The sequence below is a fragment of the Ixodes scapularis genome, unplaced genomic scaffold, assembly GCF_016920785.2.
Source record: "Ixodes scapularis isolate PalLabHiFi unplaced genomic scaffold, ASM1692078v2 PGA_scaffold2__306_contigs__length_199485367, whole genome shotgun sequence".
NCBI classification, from domain to species: Eukaryota; Metazoa; Arthropoda; class Arachnida; order Ixodida; family Ixodidae; genus Ixodes; species Ixodes scapularis.
In genome coordinates, this window is record NW_024609857.1 from 178,969,019 (window position 1) to 178,992,881 (window position 23,863).

The 23,863-nt window shown below is 46.4% G+C and overlaps 1 protein-coding gene across 1 annotated transcript in view; it reads right to left on the reverse strand.

Annotated features, from left to right (window-relative positions):
- LOC8050775 (store-operated calcium entry regulator STIMATE) overlaps positions 1-23,863 on the reverse strand; it is a 55,386-nt gene that overhangs the window by 3,401 nt on the left and 28,122 nt on the right. Inside the window, exon 6 of the mRNA XM_029987918.4 lies at positions 22,912-22,995. Within this exon, the coding sequence (XP_029843778.1) occupies positions 22,912-22,995 (84 nt within the window). The remainder of the gene's footprint in view (positions 1-22,911; positions 22,996-23,863) is intronic.

Below are 23,863 nucleotides of genomic sequence, written 5' to 3' on the forward strand. Positions count from 1 at the left end.
TGGTGGCGTGTGTTGTGTGCGCGCTACAGCACCTGCCTGGCCGACTGTGTGCGTTGTGAGACCATGCAGCACAAGGTACGATAGAGCGAACGACATTCGGTTTTATAAGTTGCCGGACGATCCACGGCGGAGAGCGGCCAGGCTACGAGCCGTTGACTGCAATGGCCCGGACGACATCGGCAGGAGCCAGGGTTACGTGTGTTCCGATAACTTTCTAATGGGGCACCATGACAAGAACATTGAAGTGGGGCAAAGCCTTGGCCTGGACACGAAACGGGCACGTCTCGTTGAACCGTGCTGCAAAAGCTCGCCCCGTCTTTGCCGTCGGACTAACCGGTCTAGTACTCGTCGGAGGTGAGTGTCCACATAAGGCACAAAGCCGAAAAGTCGGCTGTGCTCAATTTAGCGGCACTGAAGCTTGGTGAGGTCCAACCGATCGGACATCTTGCACCTGAAAAAGTACCTGGTTGCCCTTGACTTGTACGCCTGACGTCAGAAAGCAACACTTTTCAAATGGCTGTCTTGATGCGACATAGTTGTAGAAATAAGAAGGAAGCTTTCTGGAAAAACGAAATTCTTGTTTTACGCTAATAAACTAATCCTGACAATAAAACAAATGCGCGTGGGTTACGTAATAGAAGACCAGTTGTCCAAATAAGCGCATAGTGCAGAATTTTCGAAAAACGTTTTATGACCCCTTTAAGTACACCGGGTCGCATTAAAACATTGTATGAAATCACTTGAGCTTTTCAATTTTTTTATAATCCTTGTTACTTACATAATCACATAGTTGTAGAAATATAAAGGAAGCTCTCCGGAAAAACGAAATTCTTGTTTTACGCTAATAAACCAATCCGGACAATAAAACAAATGCGCGTGGGTTACGTAATAGAGGACCAGTAGTCCAAATAAGCATATAGTGCAGAATTTTCGAAAATTGTTTCATGACCCCTTTAAGTACACCGGGTCGCATTGGAACATTGTATGAAATCACTTGAGCTTTTAAATTTTTTTTAGAATCCTCATTGTTTACATAATTTTCCCCATGTGCAGCATCTCATCAATCCAAGTCCTGTTTTTGAATATACACGAACTGAGAGAATGTTCTCTCAAGAACAAAGCTTATGCAAACATTTAGGATGAACAATATTATCACTACCTAGTCCAAAAGTAATAAAATATCTGCTCTTCATTTTGAAACAGTGTTAAAAAAAATCTTTGTGCATCTCCTATTTTTTTTTTTTTTTTCTTTTTGCTGGTTCAAACGGAAGGAGGGGAAGGACGAAGGGTTCTTCTCAAAAGACACAAAAGAGAAATTTTGGGGCTCAATGTATGTCCCTCTACCAACTCTTTGCTTCCAAGAAAATATTTTCGGCGCAGAGTAATTTGAAAAATGGTGAAATTCAATTTTCAAATTTGGAAAAAAATTGCCTTTAACCCGATTTTCACGAAGCACGTTCAGGATGTGGCTACTGAGAAATATCGGGCCTTACCTGAAATCGAAGCACCCAATCATTGAGGGTCGGACAAAACATTTTTATTTCAAGTACTAATCACCATTTAGCTAATTATAATACATCAAAATGCAGCCAATGAGCTGCTCTTTAGAAGAAAAAAAAAAGTTACACTAATGTCTGAACAACATTTGTTAAATTTAAATGCTGTACTTGAAATTAGTGTAAAAATGAGAACAGAAAGTATAAACATTTGCTGCTACAGTCAAACCCACTTATAACGAACGTTATAGTTCCGCAAAAAGTGGTAGTTTTATCAGTAGTTTGTTACATCTGGACTTCCCTTTAAAACATTGTAAATAAGGATATTAATAATCATAATAATAATAATAGTTCATTTTTCAGATGCGACGAAGTATGATTCGGGTCTGCCGAAGCCAGAATTGGCTTGTGTAACTAAACCACCAGCATTAAAGTCATAAATCAATTAATTTCAACATTGTGAAGAGTGCATCAGCACATAAAACACACACACACACACACACATACACACACGTTTTAAGAAAAATAACATTGAAGCATTGGTAAAGTTAGTGTCCAGAGTAGTTGGTAATTTCACTCTGCCAGCTCTTTATTTAAAAAAACTGTTTGCACGATTCTAACGCGCCCCCAATGCTGACGTGAAAGCAGATTTAGCTTTCAGATAATCAAAAAGTAAATTGCTGCCGATTCTACCGCTCAAGTAAAATAATGAAGATTGACCACATACCTTATAGAACAGATTTTATAAAACGCACGCCACCACAAAAATAAATGCCGTGCACTAGTCCGACGATGGTTCTTCGCTGTCCACAGGGGTAATTAATACTTGCTTTGGTCTAAAGCGTTTCAAGTGCCGCGCTTCCTGTGCATGTACGAGTGCGCGGCCGTCGCCTCTGGCAGGGTCGTCTTTTAAACAACACTTTGCGAGCTCGTCGGGTGGCTAGGATTGCGAGGCCAAGCAGTGCTGCTCCGTTATCACCCTTTTCCGCCAGCGTGATGCCCTTTCGTTTAAATGAAGCCTCTTAGTAGATTCCTCCCCCCCTCCCTCTCCCCCATCTTAAAACGACAGGCACGAGTCCGTAGACGCGAGAATGTGCATGATACCAAAATGGCGAATGTAAACAAACGGTCACGATGGTGATGGGGCTAGCCAACTTGTACCGAGCATTGAGCTCTTCTTGAGTTGCATACAGAGTTTGCAAACTTAGAACGAATGAACGCAGCACGGCATGAGAGTTGACTTTCTCCTCCTCTTCTCCTTACCGCGCACGCACAATCAGCAGACTACGCGACTCGGTTTTGTTCCCCTGCCTCGATGCCGTGAAAATGACTGAGCGTCTCGCAGACCGCCACGCTCAAAATGTAGCTCTTAATTTTGTTTTTTTGCTTTTTGTGCGCGAAAGTTTATTTTATTTTTTATTTTTGAAAGCAGACTTTGTGTTAGTTGTAACAGTATGATGCTTTGAAAAACGGTTGTTTTATCTGGACCAATTTTAATGGGTAAGGCCTTGACTTCGTATATTTTCTGAAAGTTGGTCGTTATAACCAATAGGTCGTTATATGTGGGATCGTTATAAGTGGGTTTGACTGTATCTACGACTCCACGTGCCTGTGGCACCGCAGAGTAGAGCAGCTTTCGGATTCGAACCTTATCGCTAGCCGCGTACAGTCTTGACACGTGAACCATATGTAAGGGAGGGTGAACCCCCCAAGCTCCCCCAAGGTCTACTTTTTATTTATAGAAAAAACAACATACACAAACATTCTTTGAAAGAAATGCTTATGTTCTTTTATATGGCAAATATCAGCTCAACAAAATAGATCTCGGCGACGTTTTGCTCGTGATGTCACATCCGTCTTTGACGTCATGCGTCTGCAGACCCATGAGACCACACGCATCCAGTTCAGTCAAGAAGCTAATTGAGGCCCTTTGTAGGATCTGCAGGACCTCAGGGATGCCAACACTTGCCATGCATATGGCCAGCAGTACTTTCGCCTTGAAGTAATTTCAGAAGTTCTACATGTTTAGTTCTCCGAGGCCGAGCACCGAAGTCATAAGCACTGTTTTTCGGGTTAATCGAATTATACGACTCGCGGATTATATGACTTTCTCACGCAGTCCCCCTAAAGTCATATAATCAGGGTTCCTCTATATAACCTCTTCATGTGCCTGCTTATCACACAAATTATGTCCACTTCAAAGGAAGCACTCCGTGTTCTTTCAAGTTCTTTTTATTAAAGGCGTTATGACACGAAAATTAAACGGATAGATTATTCTTGAAATGGAATGCTCATATGCTACTTAGTATATACACCAAGTTACACGATTTTTAGAGCTCTGGTAATTGCAATACAACAGTTAAACCTGGATGTAACGAACCTGTATACAACGAAATCCTCTATTTAACAAACTTTTTCAATTCCCCAACACAATCTTCATAGAAGCGCTTGTATTTGTGAACTCCATGTAACGAAGCGCTCGCACTGGATAACTTTGATTTAACGAACTCGTGCCGCAATCTCCATTTTTGTTTTTGGACCCCGATAATTTAAGCTTGTTTGATATTTCGGACCTAAAGGTGGAACAGTGACTTACCCCATTGAAATAGTGTATATTTACGACCAATGTTTTGGACAGCTTGAAGTCCGAAAGTTCGATTATTCGGACAAATCGTCGCGAGCGATCAGCGGAAAACACCATCGAGAAGTGGCCATTTTGAATTCTATGTTGGCTGCCAATGAATTGGCTTGGTTTGGCAGCGCTACTTGGGCTTTCCTGAGTCCTACCGCTAGGTGACGCAATGCTAGCCCTTTTTTTCCCATTCAGCTGCACATCATCATCATCATCATTATTATCATTTTGCTTTGTTTCTCGTTCCTTCGCGTCGCCAGTTGCCCTTTTGCGCTCTTTGTTTTGCGTCTCTTATCTCATTTGCACAACGCTGGCATGGACGTCGTGGCCCCATCTGCTCTTCTTCTGCCGCCGCGATGTGTCATTAAGAAGCGCAGAAAGTACTCGACCATAACGCTAGAAAAGAAGGCAGCGATTCTCAAGCTAACAGAAAGTTGCCGAACGGAAACGGAGGCCTAACCTGAACAAGGCGCTATTTACAGCTTTTTTGAGCCCGCTTGGAAGTAATAAAGGCAAGTTTTTCAATCTGCTCATTTTTCGGACTGCTCTATTTTTCGGACGTTGTTTTGGTCCCTGCGAAGTCCGAATAATCGTTCGGCGACTGTACCTAAAATGCAGATATATTCTTGTCCAATTGCCACCAAAGGTGAGCAGCCTTTGGTGCCTACCGCGAGGGAGGTCTTGGATGCCATCGATGTATGTCCAGCTCCCAGGACGACGACAGTGCTCTAAACGCTTTCGTGTCCTTTGAGCGTTGCGTGCTGCCTTCGTTCGCGCGAAAGGCCAACGCAAGCTTACAGACTTCTTTTCCACTAAATAAATGACGTGGCGAGTTTGCCCACGTGGATTTTTAATTTTCTCTTTCTTGCCACGTGTACTTTACAAGTTTTTCCGCGAAAACTGCATGTAATGAAATCCTCCATATAACGAAATATATCAAACTTTTATCAATTTCGTTATATCCAGGTTTAACTGTAATCAATTTACGCATTTCTATCATTTTCATCTGGCGACTAGACAACACTGCCCGAGTTAGTCATGGCATGGTTTGCATAAACCACGTGATCATGAACGCTCTCTCATTCTAGGCACCCCCATGATCACTAGGGCCCTGCATATCCGCAAATTATCTGCGGATATCCGCGGATATCCGCAGTAAACGGGCGGATGCGGATAAAATTTAGACAAATTTTGGCAGATTGCGGATCGAACGCGGACGCCAAAGGCTGCAGATGCGGGTATCCACGGATCCGGATCTAAATTTTTGCCCGGTGGCATTCAGTTTGTTGACTGACATTTCATCTACAGATCGTTTTGTCGACATGCGACGTTTGATCGAAAGGCTTCTCGTGTTCGTTTCATTGAAAAATCTGAGACCATTCGTCTCGCGCAACCCTGCTATTTTCGTAACAGACTTTTTGCATCTTGCCTAGATTACAGGCGGGAGGGGGGCATGGTTTGATTAAGCTCGCCTTAGTGAATCGCGCGCTAGCTTTTAGCGGCTTAGTGAAGAAATGCGTTTTCGACAAAACGTCGCAGAGGCATCCCCACAATATGTACAGGTTCGACGAACTGTGTGTCCATGAAATGTATGTCTATGAAAATTTGTCCACGAAACGTAGTTCCAGAAAACGTGTTTTGAAGACACGATAGGGATCCTAAGAAAGATCTGATTCTCACTAAAGATCGCTTCAGTTAGTGCATTTCCTCTCGTCAAAACTGCCATCTATACAAACAGTAAATATTGCAGGGTGTTACGATGCGATGTTATCGCTTATCGCTGTCGCGGCCGCAGCAGAACTGCTGAGTCAGGGGGGCGTACCTCTGGTGCTTGCTGCCGATATAAGCGGCATCGCCGGCAAGCTTTGCGCTCTTTTGGTTCCGGCTGCCGAACAATAAACGCTGCCAAATAAACGTCGGTCTCCGGATTCGTCGATTCTCCCGGAGAAACGTAACAGCTGGTGGCAGCGGTGGGATGGATCGACGACGCCGGGTTCCATGGGTGCTGTCGGTGAGTGCCTGAGGCTTCCTTTCCGTTCACCGAGCAGCTTAAGTGTTTAAGGCAGTTAGTTCTGTGGTGTCGCCAAACGGTTGATACGGGCGCTGGGCAAAAGTAGCCAGACTTTTTTTGAAATTTCTGAACATGGATCCGATAAATCTTGCGGCGATTGTGAAGCCCGATTTAATGCTCTTAGCGGAAGAGCTGGGTGTTAAAGTGGTCAAGGCCATGAGAAAGCCTGAGATTATCAAGGCCATTGAAGATTGTGGCGCGGGCGCCGACGAAATTTCCGAGTGTTGGAGCGAGGTGCAGAAGAGACGAAGGGAAGCGGAACTTTGCGCCGCCCAACGTGCCGCTCAAGAGGAGCTTCACGCGGCTCAAGAGGGGCTTCGCGTTGCTCGAGAAAAACTTGAGCTAGAAATGCTTCAACGTAATTTTGACGCTGGTGAGGCCATTGTGGTGGATAACAGCTCGAAAAAGTTTGACATGCGAGCCCTTTTGCAACCTTTTCGCGTCGGCGGAGACATGGGTCTCTATTTAGTAAATTTCGAACGGGTTTGCGTTAAGATGGGTCTTGTAGAGTCGAGCTGGCCTCAAAGGCTCTTGAGTTTACTGCCAGCGAAGGTGGCCGACGTTTTGGCCCGACTAGATCCTACAGCAGCCGATGACTACGCGTCCGTAAAGTCTTGCCTGCTTAGGAAGTTCAGGTTGTCGCCTGAAGCTTTTCGACAGAAATTTCGAGAGACAAGGAAAGGACCGGACGAAAGTTACGCGGAGTTCGCTTATAAGCTTAAAGGCTTTCTGGAAAGTTGGCTCCGTGGTGTCAACTCTTACGAGGATCGTGAAAAGGTGCTGGAGCAGATAGCACTAGAGCAGTTTCTCTCCTGTATTCCGACAGGTCTAAAGGAGTGGATTCAGGATAGACCGGAAGTAGAAACGGTGCAAAAAGCTGCAGATTACGCGGATGAGTACTGCTCTAGGCACGGGAAGAAAGTCGTCGAAGAAAACCGTAGCTCAAACCGTTTCTACGAACGATGCGGACCTCGCACGTTCGTGAAGAAAGGCGCCGAAAAGGGCAAAGAGAGTGAAGTACCGACAAAGGGAGTGTCTGATTCAGACGAAAAGAAACGTAAAATGAAGGCGTTCGAGGAGCGTAAACCAATAGTGTGCTACAAGTGTAAACAGCCTGGTCATGTCGCTTCTGGTTGCCGCGTCCCTAAAGTTGCTCCCGTTAACTTGTGTCTGGGAGAAGCGGAGGACCTACTCAGGCCGTATCTGTACGACATGAAAGTAAATGGTAAATTCTGCAAAGGTTTACGAGATACCGGCGCCACGTATAATCTGGTACACTCTTCGTTAGTGGAGCAAGAACATTTTACAGGCGACTGTGTGTGGATCCGTCAGGCCTTGGAAAATCGGGCAGTTAGTCTGCCCGTAGCTAAGGTAAAACTAAACGGACCTTTCGGAGTAGTGGAAACGGAAGCAGCTGTTTCTGACGGAGTGCTTCCAAACTGTCCGTACATACTGTCAAACAGAACTGCAAGGCAATTGAGCGAGTCGGGTATACCGCTTGACATGAATCCTGTTCTAGTCGTCACGCGCTCAATGACAACTAGTGCAGTGCCGGAAACACTTCAGACGGAAGCGAGCGCGACGACTGGTAAAACCAGCAGCGGGCCCGATGAAGAGCCGAACGAAGGAGCTGACATGACCACGCTGGTTTCGCCGGAGAGCAGCAATTTTCGTGCGCTAGCCGGTGTAGATAAGCTTACGCTTATCGCCGAACAGTCATCCGACCCGAGTCTGTCAAAGTGTCGTGATAGCGTGGGAAAAGAAATCAAGCCGAACATCTCCTTCTTTATGAGCAACGGCATTCTTTACCGTAGTTTCAAGGACAAATCGGGGAACGAGGTAGATCAGATTGTCGTTCCATCCAAGTATGGAATTGCATTACTCGAGCTTGCTCACGGAGAAGGGTGGTCGGGACACATAGGAATCACAAAGACCAAGTGCAGGCTTTTGGCAGAATATTATTGGCCGGGCTGCTTTAAGGAGGCTGAGCAATTCGTCCGTTCTTGCGACACCTGCCAAAGAACAGGACGACCAAACGAGCGCCGAAAGGCGCCTCTCACACTAGTGCCCATAATCACGGAACCTTTCAAAAGGCTAGTGATAGACGTCGTAGGACCCCTACCTACAACTAAGACGGGTTTTAGGTACCTTCTAACGATATTATGCCCAGCCAGCAAGTTCCCAGAAGCCGTTCCAATGAAAGAGCAGACATCGGTCGAAGTAGTAGATAACTTGCTCTCGGTCTTTTCTCGGATCGGGTTTCCTAGTGAAATTCAATGTGATCTGGGTAGCGTTTTTACCAGTGCTCTAACAACCAGCTTTTTCGAGAGGTGTGGCATTAAGATTGTTCACAGTTCTGTAAGCCACCCGCAAAGTAACAGCGTAGAGAGAGCGCACTCGGTAATGAAGCGCATTCTCAGGGCCCTTTGTCACGAACAGAAAAAAGAGTGGGACTTGGCATTGCCCGCTATGCTTTTCGCGTTGTGAACCGTTGCTCACGAGTCAACTGGTTTCACGCCAGCGGAACTGTTCTATGGACGCAATTTGCGTTCACCTTTGCGGTTGCTGCGCGAGGGCTGGGAGGGTGAAGCCGAGAACCCAACAGTGGTGGAGTATGTGCTTTCCTTACTAAACCGTCTCCACAAAACGCGTGAGCTAGTTGAGGCTAACCTGGGAAAAGCGCAATCGCGAGGTAAAACCTACTATGACAAAAACAGCCGCCTCCGAACGTTTAAGGTGGGTGACCAAGTCCTACTTTTGAGGTCTTCTAAGGCTCATAAGTTGGAATTGCAATGGGAAGGACCAGCAACGGTCCAGCAGGGGCTATCGGAGACAAATTACGTGGTAAAACTGCCAGGTCGCAGAAAAGAGGTCCGCATATACCATTGCAACCTCATGAAGCCGTACGTGGAAAGGGTGCAAGTAGTCAGCATTGCACTAAACCAACCAGAGGAAGTTCCTACACGAATTCCTGAGCTGGGAAAAACCGACGGGATCCTGACAATCGCCGAAGTCGTAGAGGCCGCAGTCGATAAGACGCTCACCCAAAACCAGTTTTCGGATCTTACGGCATTAATTGGCAAATACCAAAAATTGTTTTCAACTATTCCCGGAAGAACGAGTCTAGTCGAACATGACATCGAAGTGAGGACTCGGTCAAATATTCAGTGTAAGGCCTATCGCTTTTCCCCCGCCAAGAAAAGCTATTAAAGGAGTCCGTAGATCAAATGCTAGAGCTAGGGTTGATTGAGCGGTGCGAGAGTGACTTCGTGTCTCCTATGATTCTGGTAGAGACTCCAGGAAAAGAACCTCGTCCCTGTGTGGACTACCGAAAATTAAACGCGGTAACGGTAACAAAAGTCTACCCAATCCCTAATATCGAAACTTGCCTTGAGAAAGTAAGCAAAGCCAAGTTCATCTCAACCATCGACCTCGTTAGAGGTTACTGGCAAGTGCCACTTACCGCGAACGCCAGTAACCTTGCCGCCTTCATGACCCCGTTTGGTGTTTTTAAGCCGCTTGTCCTGAGCTTTGGACTGAAAAACGCACCCTATGCGTTTTCGAGACTGATGAATCTGGTACTGGTCGGAACCGAGTCTTTTGCGTTGCCGTACCTAGACGACGTCGCTATATTTTCGGACACGTGGAGAGAGCACGTTCAGCACCTAGAACAGGTGTTCTCGCGCCTGCAAGACGCAGGACTTACAGTCAAGGCGAAAAAGTGTAAGTTTGGCCGAGGCGAAGTATCGTATCTCGGACACGTAGTCGGTCAAGGAACGAGACGTCCACAAGAACTCAAGGTTCAGGCCATTAAAGAGTTTCCCTTGCCACAAACAAAAAGATTTGATGTCCTTTATCGGACTGGTGAATTACTACCACCAATACATTCCCCATTTCTCTGAAAAGGCGAGTCCCCTGACGGATGCGCTCAAGAAAACTGAGCCCACTAAGATCAAATGGGACGATCGCAAGATACATGCGTTTGAAGCTCTTAAGTTAGCCTTGGCGACTCAGCCCGTATTAGTCAGCCCTGACTACACAAGACCCTTCTTAGTGCAGTGCGACGCCAGCGAAAAAGGACTCTGCGTCGTTCTAAGCCAAGAAAATGAAGGGGAAGAGCACCCCGTTTTGTTTGCCAGCAGGAAGCTAACTTCAAGGGAGCAAGCCTACAGTACCATCGAAAAAGAATGCGCTTGTCTCGTATGGGCTGTAGAAAAGCTTCGCTGCTATCTCTATGGTTCGGAGTTTATTTTAATTACAGATCATAGACCGCTCACATGGCTTCAGCAGCTGTCCCCCAAAAACGGTCGCTTGTTACGCTGGAGCTTGACCCTCCAGGAATATTCTTTCTTGGTTCGACATAAAAAAGGAAAGCTTCATGCGAACGCAGATTGTCTGAGTTGAGCGCTCTAACCGGCGCACAGTGCGATTTTCTGTTTCTTTTGTCTCATCTGCACATTTGTAAATAGTTCCATTCAATTTCATTCATTAGCTGTCTATTCCCGAAAGATCGGGAACGATATTTTCAAAAAATTCTGGCTGCGTTTGGGGCATATTTTGTAAGCTATTTCTTTTGAATAATTCGTGCTCTCGGTGAGTGGAAAGGGCGTTTCGGGTGCCTCCGCAGTTTCTGTGGTGCTTGGTTGTTGGCCCTTCTCATTCCCCTCAGAAGCACGACGGACCTCTGTTGTCATCCCGACGTCCTGGCACCGACGGCACGTGACAGCCGCTGCTACTCCTGGGCCGCTGGCGACTTTGGCTCATGGTCGCAAGGAACGCCATCACCGCTCCTTCCTGCTCCTCTCGGACCGCACAGTCGACGCTTCCGACCAGTCAAGGACACTGAAAACTGCAGTGACGGTGTTGGGCCGCGCGTCGACGCTTCCGGCCAGTTTCGCAGACGGTGTTGGGCCCTGCGTCTCCAGGACTTCCCGCCCTTCGGATCAGCGCAAGCTGAACCTGTATTCGCTGCGAAGGTTTCTTCGAGCAACGACTGTGAAGTTCTGCGCAAGCAGCACTAGGATTACGCCGTTCGTTTGTCTGTCGAACATTCCCAAGGACGTGCATGAAACCTGGAGAGTGGCGGGAAAATTGTTTTATGCGGTTTCGCCCTAAAAGGGGGAGGAGTTGTTACGATGCGATGTTATCGCTTATCGCTGTCGCGGCCGCAGCAGAACTGCTTAGTCAGGGGGGCGTACCTCTGGTGCTTGCTGCCGATATAAGCGGCATCGCCGGCAAGCTTTGCGCTCTTTTGGTTCCGGCTGCCGAACAATAAACGCTGCCAAATAAACGTCGGTCTCCGGATTCGTCGATTCTCCCGGAGAAACGTAACAAGGGCATCAATCGTCCCGAGAAAGCTAGTACATTGGCAGGGAAAGAGCGAAAACTTTCTCCGGGCAAAGAAAACCTCAAATGTACAAGTCACAAGAAAGTAGAAGAAGCGTCCCCCTCTCCACAAAGAGTAGTGTGGTCATGATTCCAAAAACAAAAGGAGTGCCTCGACAGCGAGCGCGACACTGTGGTGCCACGGTTTGTAAAGTTTCAATATCAACAGCGCACGCAGATGGCAGCCCGTAAGCTGCCTGTGTTTCTTTTTTCTATGCTTAGAAACCTAGCCAAAAAGTCTGGTAGTTCATATTCGTCCAACTACGACGCCAGGGCGTTGTAGCCGGACAATTAGGAACCTCTCTCACTTTTTAATTGTTTGACGGAACTAAAGTCTCATGATTTAGTATGCCCTTGTAACGTTTACATTCGCCTCGTCTCATGACGTGAAGTCTCTAATTGTCTTCGGGTCCGTGCTGACGTCGTTGTCGCCGACTGCCAGTCAAGGGTCTCTTCTCTTGGGTTTTAGTGATGTTGGGATTGTAGACTTTTAGGGTTGAATAACTTGGTTTAATATGCAGGTATTATATACTAAAATTACAACATAGTTAAAGTTCGGTAGTTTTTAAAACTCGATGGCCTCTGCCGTTTAACTCTCTAAGCGACACCTCTGCACTTTATCTACTCGATTTTTCCGCATCGCTCTCGATGGGACTTTGATCTCAACCCCTCCTGCACCGCTCTCGATGCGTCTTCTTTGAAATCTCTTAGTCGACTCCCTCTCCTCAACTCTTCCGCTCCCAACGTAGCTACCCTCGTCTCTCTCTCCCTTTCACTCTCTCCCTCTAACACGCATTCTCGTCTCCGTGGTACGGCTACCCAAATCCCGACAAGCAAAATAATAAATGAGTTCAGTTGGCGCTATCCAAAACAAAACGGCCCTCCGCAGCCGACTCTGTAAACATTCCAATCATCGACCCCTACAAAAGCACATACAAGTCCTTAACATACCTCTCGTGTTCACAATAGCTGAGTCCCAGTACCAGCCCGAAAGGTCGACAACACGGGGTGGGACGTGCAGTCAACGGCATGATGCGCGTACATAAATCAGTACACATTCCGAAGGAAGCAGTCAAGAGCAGCTAAAATAATACAGAGCAACTTCGTAGACGAAGAAGATATGCAGAGCTCTATATAAACAGGTGTAAGGTTACAACGTTCATGTTTGCACCTCCACTTGGGGCTTATCGACCCTGGGAGGGGGCACGCGCCCTGCCGTAAGCATGCTCTAACCCCCTAAGAAGGCGAAAACATACAAAATAACACAACACCACTACTTAACTTTTATGCTTCAAAAGTACACGTCGGCATAAAATAGATGTTACAAAGAAAAAAAAATATTTATATATTTTTTTTTGTGCAGTTTTCTGGACAGAGTGTAGCGGACTCCTAGGACGATCACATAGCTGACATCATTCTTCCTTCAACGCACAGTGTCTCGAAAAGGCTGATCGCTTTTAATATAAATACGATGAAACTGATAATGATAAAATGGCATTCCCTTTGAATGGTGCCCCGAAGATTTCTTTGTACAAAAACAAGCAAACAGCTTAAAGCGTGCTATATTTTTTTCATTCATGCTTGATGGTACGACATACAATAAATGCCTGGATGGTGAGTCGGATGCAGTTCCACATTTTGCTGATGCGGTTCGGATAAAGTATGCGGATCGGATACGGATACAATAATGTAAAAAGTTTGCGGATGCGGTTCGGATGCGGATACAAAGTCTACAGATGCGGATCGGATAATCAAACCGTTATCCGCGCAGGGCTCTAATGATCACCCAAGCTCTCCTCGCCGCGGTACGATCAAAACCGCTCACGCAACTCGGTAACCCGAACGCTATTCTCGCTCTCGCCCCCAGCCCATTGACCTTCCACCCTGCATGCGCCTGCAAGATATTCCAGGACGACGGTGACCACAGCGAGTTTGTCCGTAACTCGCCATTGCTCGAGCTGGTTGCCAGCGGGTCGCGGTCCAAATGAACAGCTTCCAACATCCCTGGATAGCAATCACTCTCATCGCTGCTGCGATCAATGTTGAACAATTTGACAAGGTGAGCAATGCCGTAGACATAATCGTCACAAACCGCATGCTCAAAACGCCGAAGATAAACGAGGAAGCTGAAGCTCGAGACGCCAATAGAGCAAAGTTTGTGAGTGCGTGCAAGGGGACGCCACATGGGAGGCTGGCTACGTAGCCAGCCTCCCGCTCCACCTGGATCTGCCCCTCCAAGGGACCCGCAAATAAATCAATTTATTCACAAAACTATTGTGCCATTTTCACAACAAATTTAGCAGAATTATAGGAACATTCAATGGGTCCTAACAGTATTGTCATCTCATATATTATTTTTGGCGTGTCATAACCCCTTTAAGGCGGCTTAAGGACAACAGAGTGATCTTAAAGGGCAACTCCGCTTCATTTTTGGTTTTGAAAAAACAATGCAGTCCTCTTCAGTATCGCCTAGGAAGACCACACGTCAAATATTACGACGCAGTTCTGTCTAGATGTTTCTTAAACGGTCCAGCAAACTTTGCAACTCGCCAAGTTGCCGAAATCGGCTGACTCGACCGGGCGAATTCAGGCGCAACCAACAGCACAGTCAAGGCTACGGCATGGGCGGAGCCAACATTGAGCTAAACGTCATCATCATGGCCCCCTTTTGTTTGTTTTTACTTCTCCGATCGAGCGTAGCGCATGACGTCAGCAACGTTGCCTCTCGGCGCTCAGCGGTGTCCACGTGATTGGCGTACGCGCCTGCGCAGCGCGCTTCTTGGGAGCAGACCAACCGCCCGCCGTGGTCCCGCCGTCTTCCGCGTCACAACCACTGTCGTCGTCTCACCGTTTTTGATTATTGCCTCTCGGAGTTTCGTCCACACTATGGGCACCACGTGCGCAGAGTCGCAGACTTATGCCGCAGTTGTGCAGACGTCGTCGAATGCCGTAGACACCAAAACGTGGCGAAGAGTGCGGTGCACACAACACTCGCGCCTGCCGCACGCCCGCCCCCATCCCGCCCGTCGTTGGGCCGAGGATCACGTGACATCTCGTACCATGTGATAGCCATGTACTTGGCTGCCCAAGGCCAATGTTGCCGGACGGAGCCGAAGTTTCGGTTTCGATTTCCGCTCGTGTTTAAAATTAGATTTTAAAATATATATCCCATTTTTCGCGAAGCAAATGACGTAGTGTCTTTTACTAGGGCTTTTTAATTCGAAATCACTCATTATCCCGAAATCTTCGGAATTGAGCGGAGTTGCCCTTTAAGGATATTTGAAGTTCTTCCAGACTTGGTTAGGTTTGTCAAGTGTTTAAGGAACAATGATATGTCCTCACTTTTTTGGGGGGCAATGTTTTTCCAGAAGTAGAGAAGTCTCAAATTGTGCTTCAATGTTGAGTCTGTTTTTGTTGGAGCTCGTTTCATAGAGTGACAACTTAACTGTTTCCGCCATCCTGTTCATAAGGCTGACCTTTAGCTCTGCTGTCTGAGGTTCTTCCTCGACATCGGAAATTAAAAACAGCGCGGAAAGACGAGGACCAGACAAAGAAGTGACACGGACGTAGCGCTGACTTACAACTGAGTTTATTGAACGCAAACTCGCAATATTTATTTGCGGTGTCACGAACAAAAGAACATAAAAAATTCAGCCCATGTGATGTATCACCAATAAAAATAAAACAATGATAAAAAAACATTGAAAAAAAAAAAAAAAAAAACATTGAAAAAAACATTGAAAAAAAATAATAATGAAATGCGCCATGACACAGCCGTACAGAGTATGTGCTAAAAATCGAGCAAGTCACGGAACTAGAAAATTCATCTCTTTGCCTGATAGGGCCACAGAAGGACTGCTTACACATGCTGCACCCCGCCTCGCTATCTCAACAGCCTCTAGAATTTCCCGAGTAAGCTGGTCCCTATGACGCTTAACAACCTCACACCGTTGGAAGTCGGGAAGGCAACCACAGTCGCGGCAATGAATGCCCAGGTGACCAGACACGGTTGTGGAGACACTGTAAGCGTGCTCTCTCAACCTGTTGTTGAGACAGCGGCCCGTCTGGCCAACGTAGCGCCTGCCACACGTCAGAGGGAGAGAATAAACAACCCCCTCCGAACACGGGACGAAGCGATCTCGATGCCTCGTACTGCAAGCCGTGGCCGCCCTCGAAGAAGGGTTAACAGCTCTGCACAACCTGGACAGCTTGTCCGGGGCAGAGAATAAAACGTCGACGTCACACCTGCCAGCAATGCGTTTTAGGTTGTGGGACAGGCCGTGTACGTAGGGAATAACCACAAACTTTCTTCTTTCCCTTCCCTTTCTGTTGTTGGCCTCTTCTTCACTTCTCATAGGGCTGCTCTTGATATCTTTCAGCAAAGACTCGGCGACCGTTGTTAACACGTGAGAGGGAAACCCAGCATCTGCGAGGCGTTCAGTATGCCTGTCAAAGCTATGTTTAATTTTATGATAACAAGACCTACGCAGCGCATGTGTATAGCAAGTCCTTGCAATCGCCCGCTTGACAGTTTTTGAGTGAGCGGACTCGAATGGCAACAATGGCTTTCCAGCACGGGGTTCATAGCTCCAACAAAGATGACCTGGACATATAGTTAAATTCAAATCCAAAAACCGGATGCATCCTGCCTCAGGCACATCATGAGTCAGAACAAGTGGCGAAAGGCAATGACTAAAAATGCCTAAAACGTCAGTCACTGACGAAAGAAAGGATACGGCATCGGCATGAAACAAAATCAGAAAACCATCTACGTACCGGAAGACCTTTGCAACTTTGGTTCCCCCAAGCCGTTCAAAGATGAGGCGGTCAAGGCTCGCTAACAACAAGTCGCTAAGTACGGGGGCAATGCAAGAACCAATACATACCCCTTGCCGTTGCAAATAGATGTTACCCTCCCAAGTCGCAAAGGTCGACCTCAGATACATATCAAGGAGTTCCATGAAGCCTTCAACTGAAATTCCCGCAGCATTTTGATAGGCAACTACACCAAACACATCGATGCAGTCACGAATGCAGGTAAGGAGTCCATTATGTGGCAAGGAGTAATACAAATCCTTAATATCGAATGAACAGGCCATAAAGCTAGTGCGCTGGTTGTCTTTAAGAAAAGAAATGACATTATCGGAACTCTTCACGAGAAAAGGATCGTGAATCTCAAACAGCTTCAAACTCTTTTGCAGGAACAAGGCAACCGACTTCTGCCAAGTACCGGCCTCCGAAACAATGACACGCAAAGGGCAATCTACCTTGTGCGTCTTTGCTGCGAAGAAAAGCTCCAAACTAAGCTGTTTCCCAGCGTCAATTTTCTTAACCAGCTGTTCGAGGTTCAGCCTCTTACAAAGTTTTTTCGCCTCAGATTTTTGTTTAGTTAGGGAAACGCTGTCCTTAGGCAGGAACACAGACGAAATAGCCACAAGTGCCTTGGATTTATAAAGGTCAACTGGAAGGACAAGGAACCCCCCTTCTTTATCTGAGGCTAATAAAGACAAAGAGTTATCTTTCAAAAAGGTTGACACCTTCTTAACCGGGATCTTGCTAGCGCCAGGCGTGCGTCTGGTCATCTATTTGCAACGGCAAGGGGTATGTATTGGTTCTTGCATTGCCCCCGTACTTAGCGACTTGTTGTTAGCGAGCCTTGACCGCCTCATCTTTGAACGGCTTGGGGGAACCAAAGTTGCAAAGGTCTTCCGGTACGTAGATGATTTTCTGATTTTGTTTCATGCCGATGCCGTATCCTTTCTTTCGTCAGTGACTGATGTTTTAGGCATTTTTAGTCATTGCCTTTCGCCACTTGTTCTGACTCATAAAGTGCCTGAGGCAGGATGCATCCGGTTTTTGGATTTGAATTTAACTATATGTCCAGGTCATCTTTGTTGGAGCTATGAACCCCGTGCTGGAAAGCCATTGTTGCCATTCGAGTCCGCTCACTCAAAAACTGTCAAGCGGGCGATTGCAAGGACTTGCTATACACATGCGCTGCGTAGGTCTTGTTATCATAAAATTAAACATAGCTTTGACAGGCAAACTGAACGCCTCGCAGATGCTGGGTTTCCCTCTCACGTGTTAACAACGGTCGCCGAGTCTTTGCTGAAAGATATCAAGAGCAGCCCTATGAGAAGTGAAGAAGAGGCCAACAACAGAAAGGGAAGGGAAAGAAGAAAGTTTGTGGTTATTCCCTACGTACACGGCCTGTCCCACAACCTAAAACGCATTGCTGGCAGGTGTGACGTCGACGTTTTATTCTCTGCCCCGGACAAGCTGTCCAGGTTGTGCAGAGCTGTTAACCCTTCTTCGAGGGCGGCCACGGCTTGCAGTACGAGGCATCGAGATCGCTTCGTCCCGTGTTCGGAGGGGGTTGTTTATTCTCTCCCTCTGACGTGTGGCAGGTGCTACGTTGGCCAGACGGGCCGCTGTCTCAACGACAGGTTGAGAGAGCACGCTTACAGTGTCTCCACAACCGTGTCTGGTCACCTGGGCATTCATTGCCGCGACTGTGGTTGCCTTCCCGACTTCCAACGGTGTGAGGTTGTTAAGCGTCATAGGGACCAGCTTACTCGGGAAATTCTAGAGGCTGTTGAGATAGCGAGGCTGGGTGCAGCATGTGTAAGCAGTCCTTCTGTGGCCCTATCAGGCAAAGAGATGAATTTTCTAGTTCCGTGACTTGCTCGATTTTTAGCACATACTCTGTACGGCTGTGTCATGGCGCATTTCATTATTATTTTTTTCAATGTTTTTTTCAATGTTTTTTTTTTTCAATGTTTTTTTATCATTGTTTTATTTTTATTGGTGATACATCACATGGGCTGAATTTTTTATGTTCTTTTGTTCGTGACACCGCAAATAAATATTGCGAGTTTGCGTTCAATAAACTCAGTTGTAAGTCAGCGCTACGTCCGTGTCACTTCTTTGTCTGGTCCTCGTCTTTCCGCGCTGTTTTTAATTTCCGAAGTATGTACCAACTCGCCCAAGCCTCAACTTTAGCTTCTTCCTCGAGCTTTCTCACAAGGTACTTTTTATTGACTCAGAAGCCCCTTTCCATGAAGCTTTACCATGACATAAGCAGCAGATTATCCTGACAAACGACAAAAGCTCTTTGCAATCACGCAAAAACAGCTAAAGCCATGTTGCTTAACCTCTACTATTTATAATTTCATATAAATGGTTTTCATCAAACTTTGAATGGTTTTTATACCGGATGTTTCAGCAATGACTTTCAAACGTTTCTACAACTTGGGCCATTTTCCTTAACCATATTAATATGGTTGAGGAAAAAAGAATCGTTTCGTGAACAAACTGCCAGCCACAGTGGACGTCAGCCATGGTTTGTAAAGTACAGATTAAGTTTTGCTGTCGCATTCCGAAAGATGGCCCACCCCATTTTTTCCCTTATTTATCTCTATTTTAAGTGGGCATTCCTACGGGATTTTATGGTACTGCGGTAAGAAGTATTCATTCAGTGCACTAACATAAGTGATAAAGTTTGGTGCCTCTTAAAACTGAGTAGATTGCAGAAGTGCACTGGTGTCATGTTTGCACTAACATTGTAGCACAGTGTGCATCTGGAGGAGCTTTCCAAATTGAAGTTGCATAATCTCTTGTCTCTAGATGCACTAGACGTGGGGTTCTCAACCTCGAGAAACCCCACCAGCTTTTTTTAATCTTTTCGGTCTCAGTGTTGATGCAATAAAGCAGTGCAGAAGCTTGAATACATTTTGGATGCAGATAAAAGGGAGTGTCTGTTCCACAGATACGATGAGATCTGCTAAAACAGAACTCAAAACAGAAAAAAGTGGGGAAAAAAATCAGATACAGTATAGACCACTTACAACGTAACTGCTTATAGTGCAGGACCGGGTATAACGCGGCTTTTTTAAACCACCGGTTCGCCTCCCATAGAACTCCATGTAATTACATACCGCTTAAAATGCAGGCGCGCGAAGGGAAATATCGGTTATAGTGCGGTTTCTGGAACAGCCCGCCGACCGCGCTGACTGACCGGCGCAGCGAGCACGCTTCCCTGTGCGACACTAGATAACGGCGCGAGCCGCAGGCGGCACTCGCGGGGCAAGAAGGTTGCTCGAAGAAGCGGGGAGAAGCGAAGAGAGAGGCTTCAGTTGCTATAGCGACGGAGAACGCACGCACGTGTCTCTCACGTGCGTGCATACCTCTGCTGCATTGGAAACGACCGCAACGATCGGCCAATCGCAGGTCGAGGAGAAGTGTTCGCGCGCGTTGCATGCTGGTCGCGGGCCGGCTGCCTCTATCCGCAAACATGGCGTCGGTTGTGATCGTCGACGTAGACGGCATGGTGGAAGCTCATCGTTCCGCGTAAAAGCGCTATCCTTGATGTGAATTTTTGTTGTGTGTCGCTATGATAACCCAGCACGTACTAGAAGGGAAGATCCACCTACTCGTGCGGCGATGTCGTGGCGGCACTCTCAAGACGGCAGAAACACCCGTGTCGTCGTGTTTGTTTACTTCGACTACAGTAATGATTTCTAAGCGTTTGTGTTTTCGAACATCGCCCGGGTTTCTTATTTGGAGCAGTTCATGCCTGTGCTCAAGTTGAAGGTATTACTGGTGCGTACCGTATAAAGGATGCGAATTTTCACGCGTTTTCGTCAGCAAAGAAAAGTGATTAGGGTTAGCAATCCTGAACGCTCGCAACCTCCGTCCGCAACCCACGACGCCGTTAAAAAGCTGAGTCAGGCAAAAGTCGCTCATTTCTTTCAAAATGTGTGACACACTTGAGAGAGAAGTGTACTAGTCTGGTGAAATAAAGAGTTTCCTAAAACTAAGCTTTATTTTTCATCTAACATGAAATAAATTGTTTTACAAAGGTAAGTTGTCTCATGGCATGTATTTTGGCCTGAAAAATTGATGTTTTGGATATAGCGCGGTACCGCTTATAGTGCGGATTTTCACGACTCCCGCGACATACGTTATATGCGGTCTACACTGTATATAAAATGTTTGTTCCAGAACAAAAAACTGCAAAAGCTAGAGGTTTAGCTTAAAAAGTTTATCTACCAAACATCAAGTCAACTGCCATGACGGACATCCCATTGGGCTAAGCAGTTTCTCAATGTGGTGAAGCACAGATAAGGGGCCCTGTGCTACACAACGGGACCAAGTGGAACCAAAGGACCAGGACAACGCCGTCTGCTGCGATTGGTCAGCGCCGCGCCGCTGACCAATCGCAGCACACGGCGTTATTCCGGTCCCTTGGTCCCGCCGTGGAGCATAGAGACCCAGAACTAAATTACGATGATCAGACTTCATCACCAGACCCGCTGCCGTTACCCGAGCTCAAAAAAGCAACGAAGGATTTGCGAGAACTGTTACGTTTGCGAGCACGTGCCAGACCTGTGGGAGCGGCCACGGCTGTCACAAATGACGATGTGCCGTCGGTTTCACTCTAAGCTTAAAAGTTGCAACCACACGGAAAGGGGAAGAGAAACATAGAAACCAAAACTGTAATTTTCAAACTACCTATGAGTTGATGCAACGAACGTGAGAGCTCTGCGGGAGTTTTGAAATGGGCCTCCGCACCCATCGATCACTGGTGATCGACGCTCTATGGGCACCTCGGGCACTTCGACAACACTGACATCGTCCTTGTCTCATATCCTCATCTGAAGGATAAAGCAGCTGGAAACTCAACATGAAAACAAGCACGAACACACACAACGGCAACTAAAATTTTAATGAACCGAAAATCGATAGAGGTCCAAGCGTGCCGTGCATGCCGGGGAATGTAATAGGGTGGTGTCTTGCATTGTCTTGCAATGTTGGGCCCCTCGCGTGGCCCAACCGCACCATTGAAACCTCCACAGTGATGCTTCCAATGAGTCTTTGACTGATGTACTCTGAACCCTTACAGCCCATACATACGGCGAAAAGAAAATGAAGGACGTTGCTCTAGCCGTTGCATAATGCGAGGGGGTCGTTGCTTCTGCGGCAGCGAATCGTAGAAGAGTCGACAAAAGTGACGGGCAGGAGCAAAGCTCGCAGCTGTCGAGGCGAGCTAAGGTGCGTCTGCCAGGGTTGCCTTCGACTGGCTGGTAGCAGAGCAAGCTAGGAAAGAATGGGTGACTACCGTGTACATGTCCACTGTCATGTCACCACAAGAATTGTGGCGATTTCTAGAGCCTCACAGTCGCGACGTCACCAGCCAGAAATCGAGGGGACAAAATACAGGCGCGGTAAACGCATCAGTAAAGCAAGTGTTCCAAGCAATGTACTTGTGCCGCATTTCACGTTACCGCAGAATGTTTACAAACAACTGCAGAAACTTAGTGTAATGCACAGGCTCAAGCACAAGACGAGATAGTGTAAACAACTTAATTTTCGCGGGCTCAAATTTTCGCGAATCGGGCCAAAGCTGAAAATTTGAAATCATTCGTGGGTTCTCATTTTCGCGAAATAAGTGTACCGTAGCTTCCGTAACATTCACATATTGCCCGAATAGTTTGCGGGAGGTATTTTTCGCGAATTGTGAGCGATTCGCGAAAATTAGGTTCTTGCGAAAATTTAGTCGTTTACAGTATTCAATCCTCTTTCCTTTGACTGCTGCAGAGCTGGCTTATTATGCGTTTTGTTTCACGTGCGATAAGAAAAAAGAAACAAACTGACTCAGGAAGGCAGTGCCCCTTAAAAGTACACAGAATCCCCAAGGAATATCTTTTGTCAAGTGCCAGGATGGAACCCTACTGCACAAAATAACCCCTCTCCCTCCCCAAGAAAATAAAAAGAAAGGTAAGCATAATGTGTGCAAATTTTATGCTGGCAGACAGATTTTGAAATAGGAACAATTCCAAAACAAGCATCTATTCTGAGGCACTGACCAAGAAATACGAGCAGCTTTTAGAATTTCTCTTTCTAAAATGAAGTCTCAAAACAAATATTAAGCAAAATACTTTTTTTTTTTTTTTCTGAGGAAGTTTATTTTATTTTGTTTTGTATGCCTCTTACCCAGTCATTGTAAACTAGAAATGTTTTTTGGAAGTCAGTCCTCTTTAACCAGATATATTCTTTTCGTTTTGTTCTAGATGCTGTCAGACGTGTTAGAATTAACTCTTTTCTTATCCAAAACCTTTTGAACATGGGCGGCAGACAGCTGCAACCTTGGTTGGGGGTAATCTGTGAGCGTTATTTCGGGGAAACTGATGTTGCACAAATCAAAAGTGGGTGATGTTTCGAAAAAAAAAAAGTGCCAAACCTCACTCGAAAAAAAACAAACGAACGATTGATTGACTGACTGATTGAGTTAGACTATGAGCGCACAAGGCAAGAGGCAGACTCACGTTGACAAAGAACGGGATGACCAGGACCACAAGAGCCACCTCCACCTTGGGATTGTGGATGGGCGACATGATGAACAGCCGCACCTGCACACAGTTTCGTGCAACCCAGTTCATTTCACCCGAGTCTATGTCTATCCGCTCGTAGTTCTCAACATACCACTGACAACCACACGCAATACTAGTTGTGACTCGCCACATTTAGACTGGAACGCTAAAAGCTTGACACACATTTCTGTGAGCAGCAGTTCAGGACACTTTTAAACAAAAATATAACTGTCAAACTGATCCTTGTGCCACACTTAATTTTTTTCCGTTGAAAAGTTAGGAAATGCTACTTCTGAAAAGGTGTTTAAGGATACATGCAAAGAAAAAAAAAAACATTTTTTTTTAAACAGCCTAGATAAAAAAAGAATGTTATAAAACAAATTTACAAGGAAGGAAAAAATTTTAGAGCTATATTTATGGTGCAAAACGAATTTGTAGCTGGCGCCTGCGGGAGCCGCTGTGGGTCACGTGGTACACCTGTGCGCCGTCACGCGGCGCCACTGCCGCCCTAAAGTCATGCCACCGTCGCACGCTGAGCGTGGTGCTAACTCTATGGCATAGTGCACCACCGGTTCAACGCGTTTCTCCATGCCACCGCCACCGCGCAAGCTTGCCTGCTCCGAGGCGCCGCCGCTGTCATCTGACTGGCGCACAGGTCTATCACGTCTGCTTGCGCTTTTTCGGGAGCATCCGTTGGTCTTTAAAAGTTACTTAATAATCTTCGTTTTTTGTTGCACTTGAAACAAAGATGAATAAATAACTTTTAGAAACCATAGGAAGCTTCCGAAAGAGCGCAAGTACCGCGTGACAAATAGCAGCCACTTTTTCACGGTGCCCGCGGGCGTCAACTACAAATTCGTATAGCGCCGTAAATATAGCTCTAAAATTTTTTATTTTTAGTTGTAAA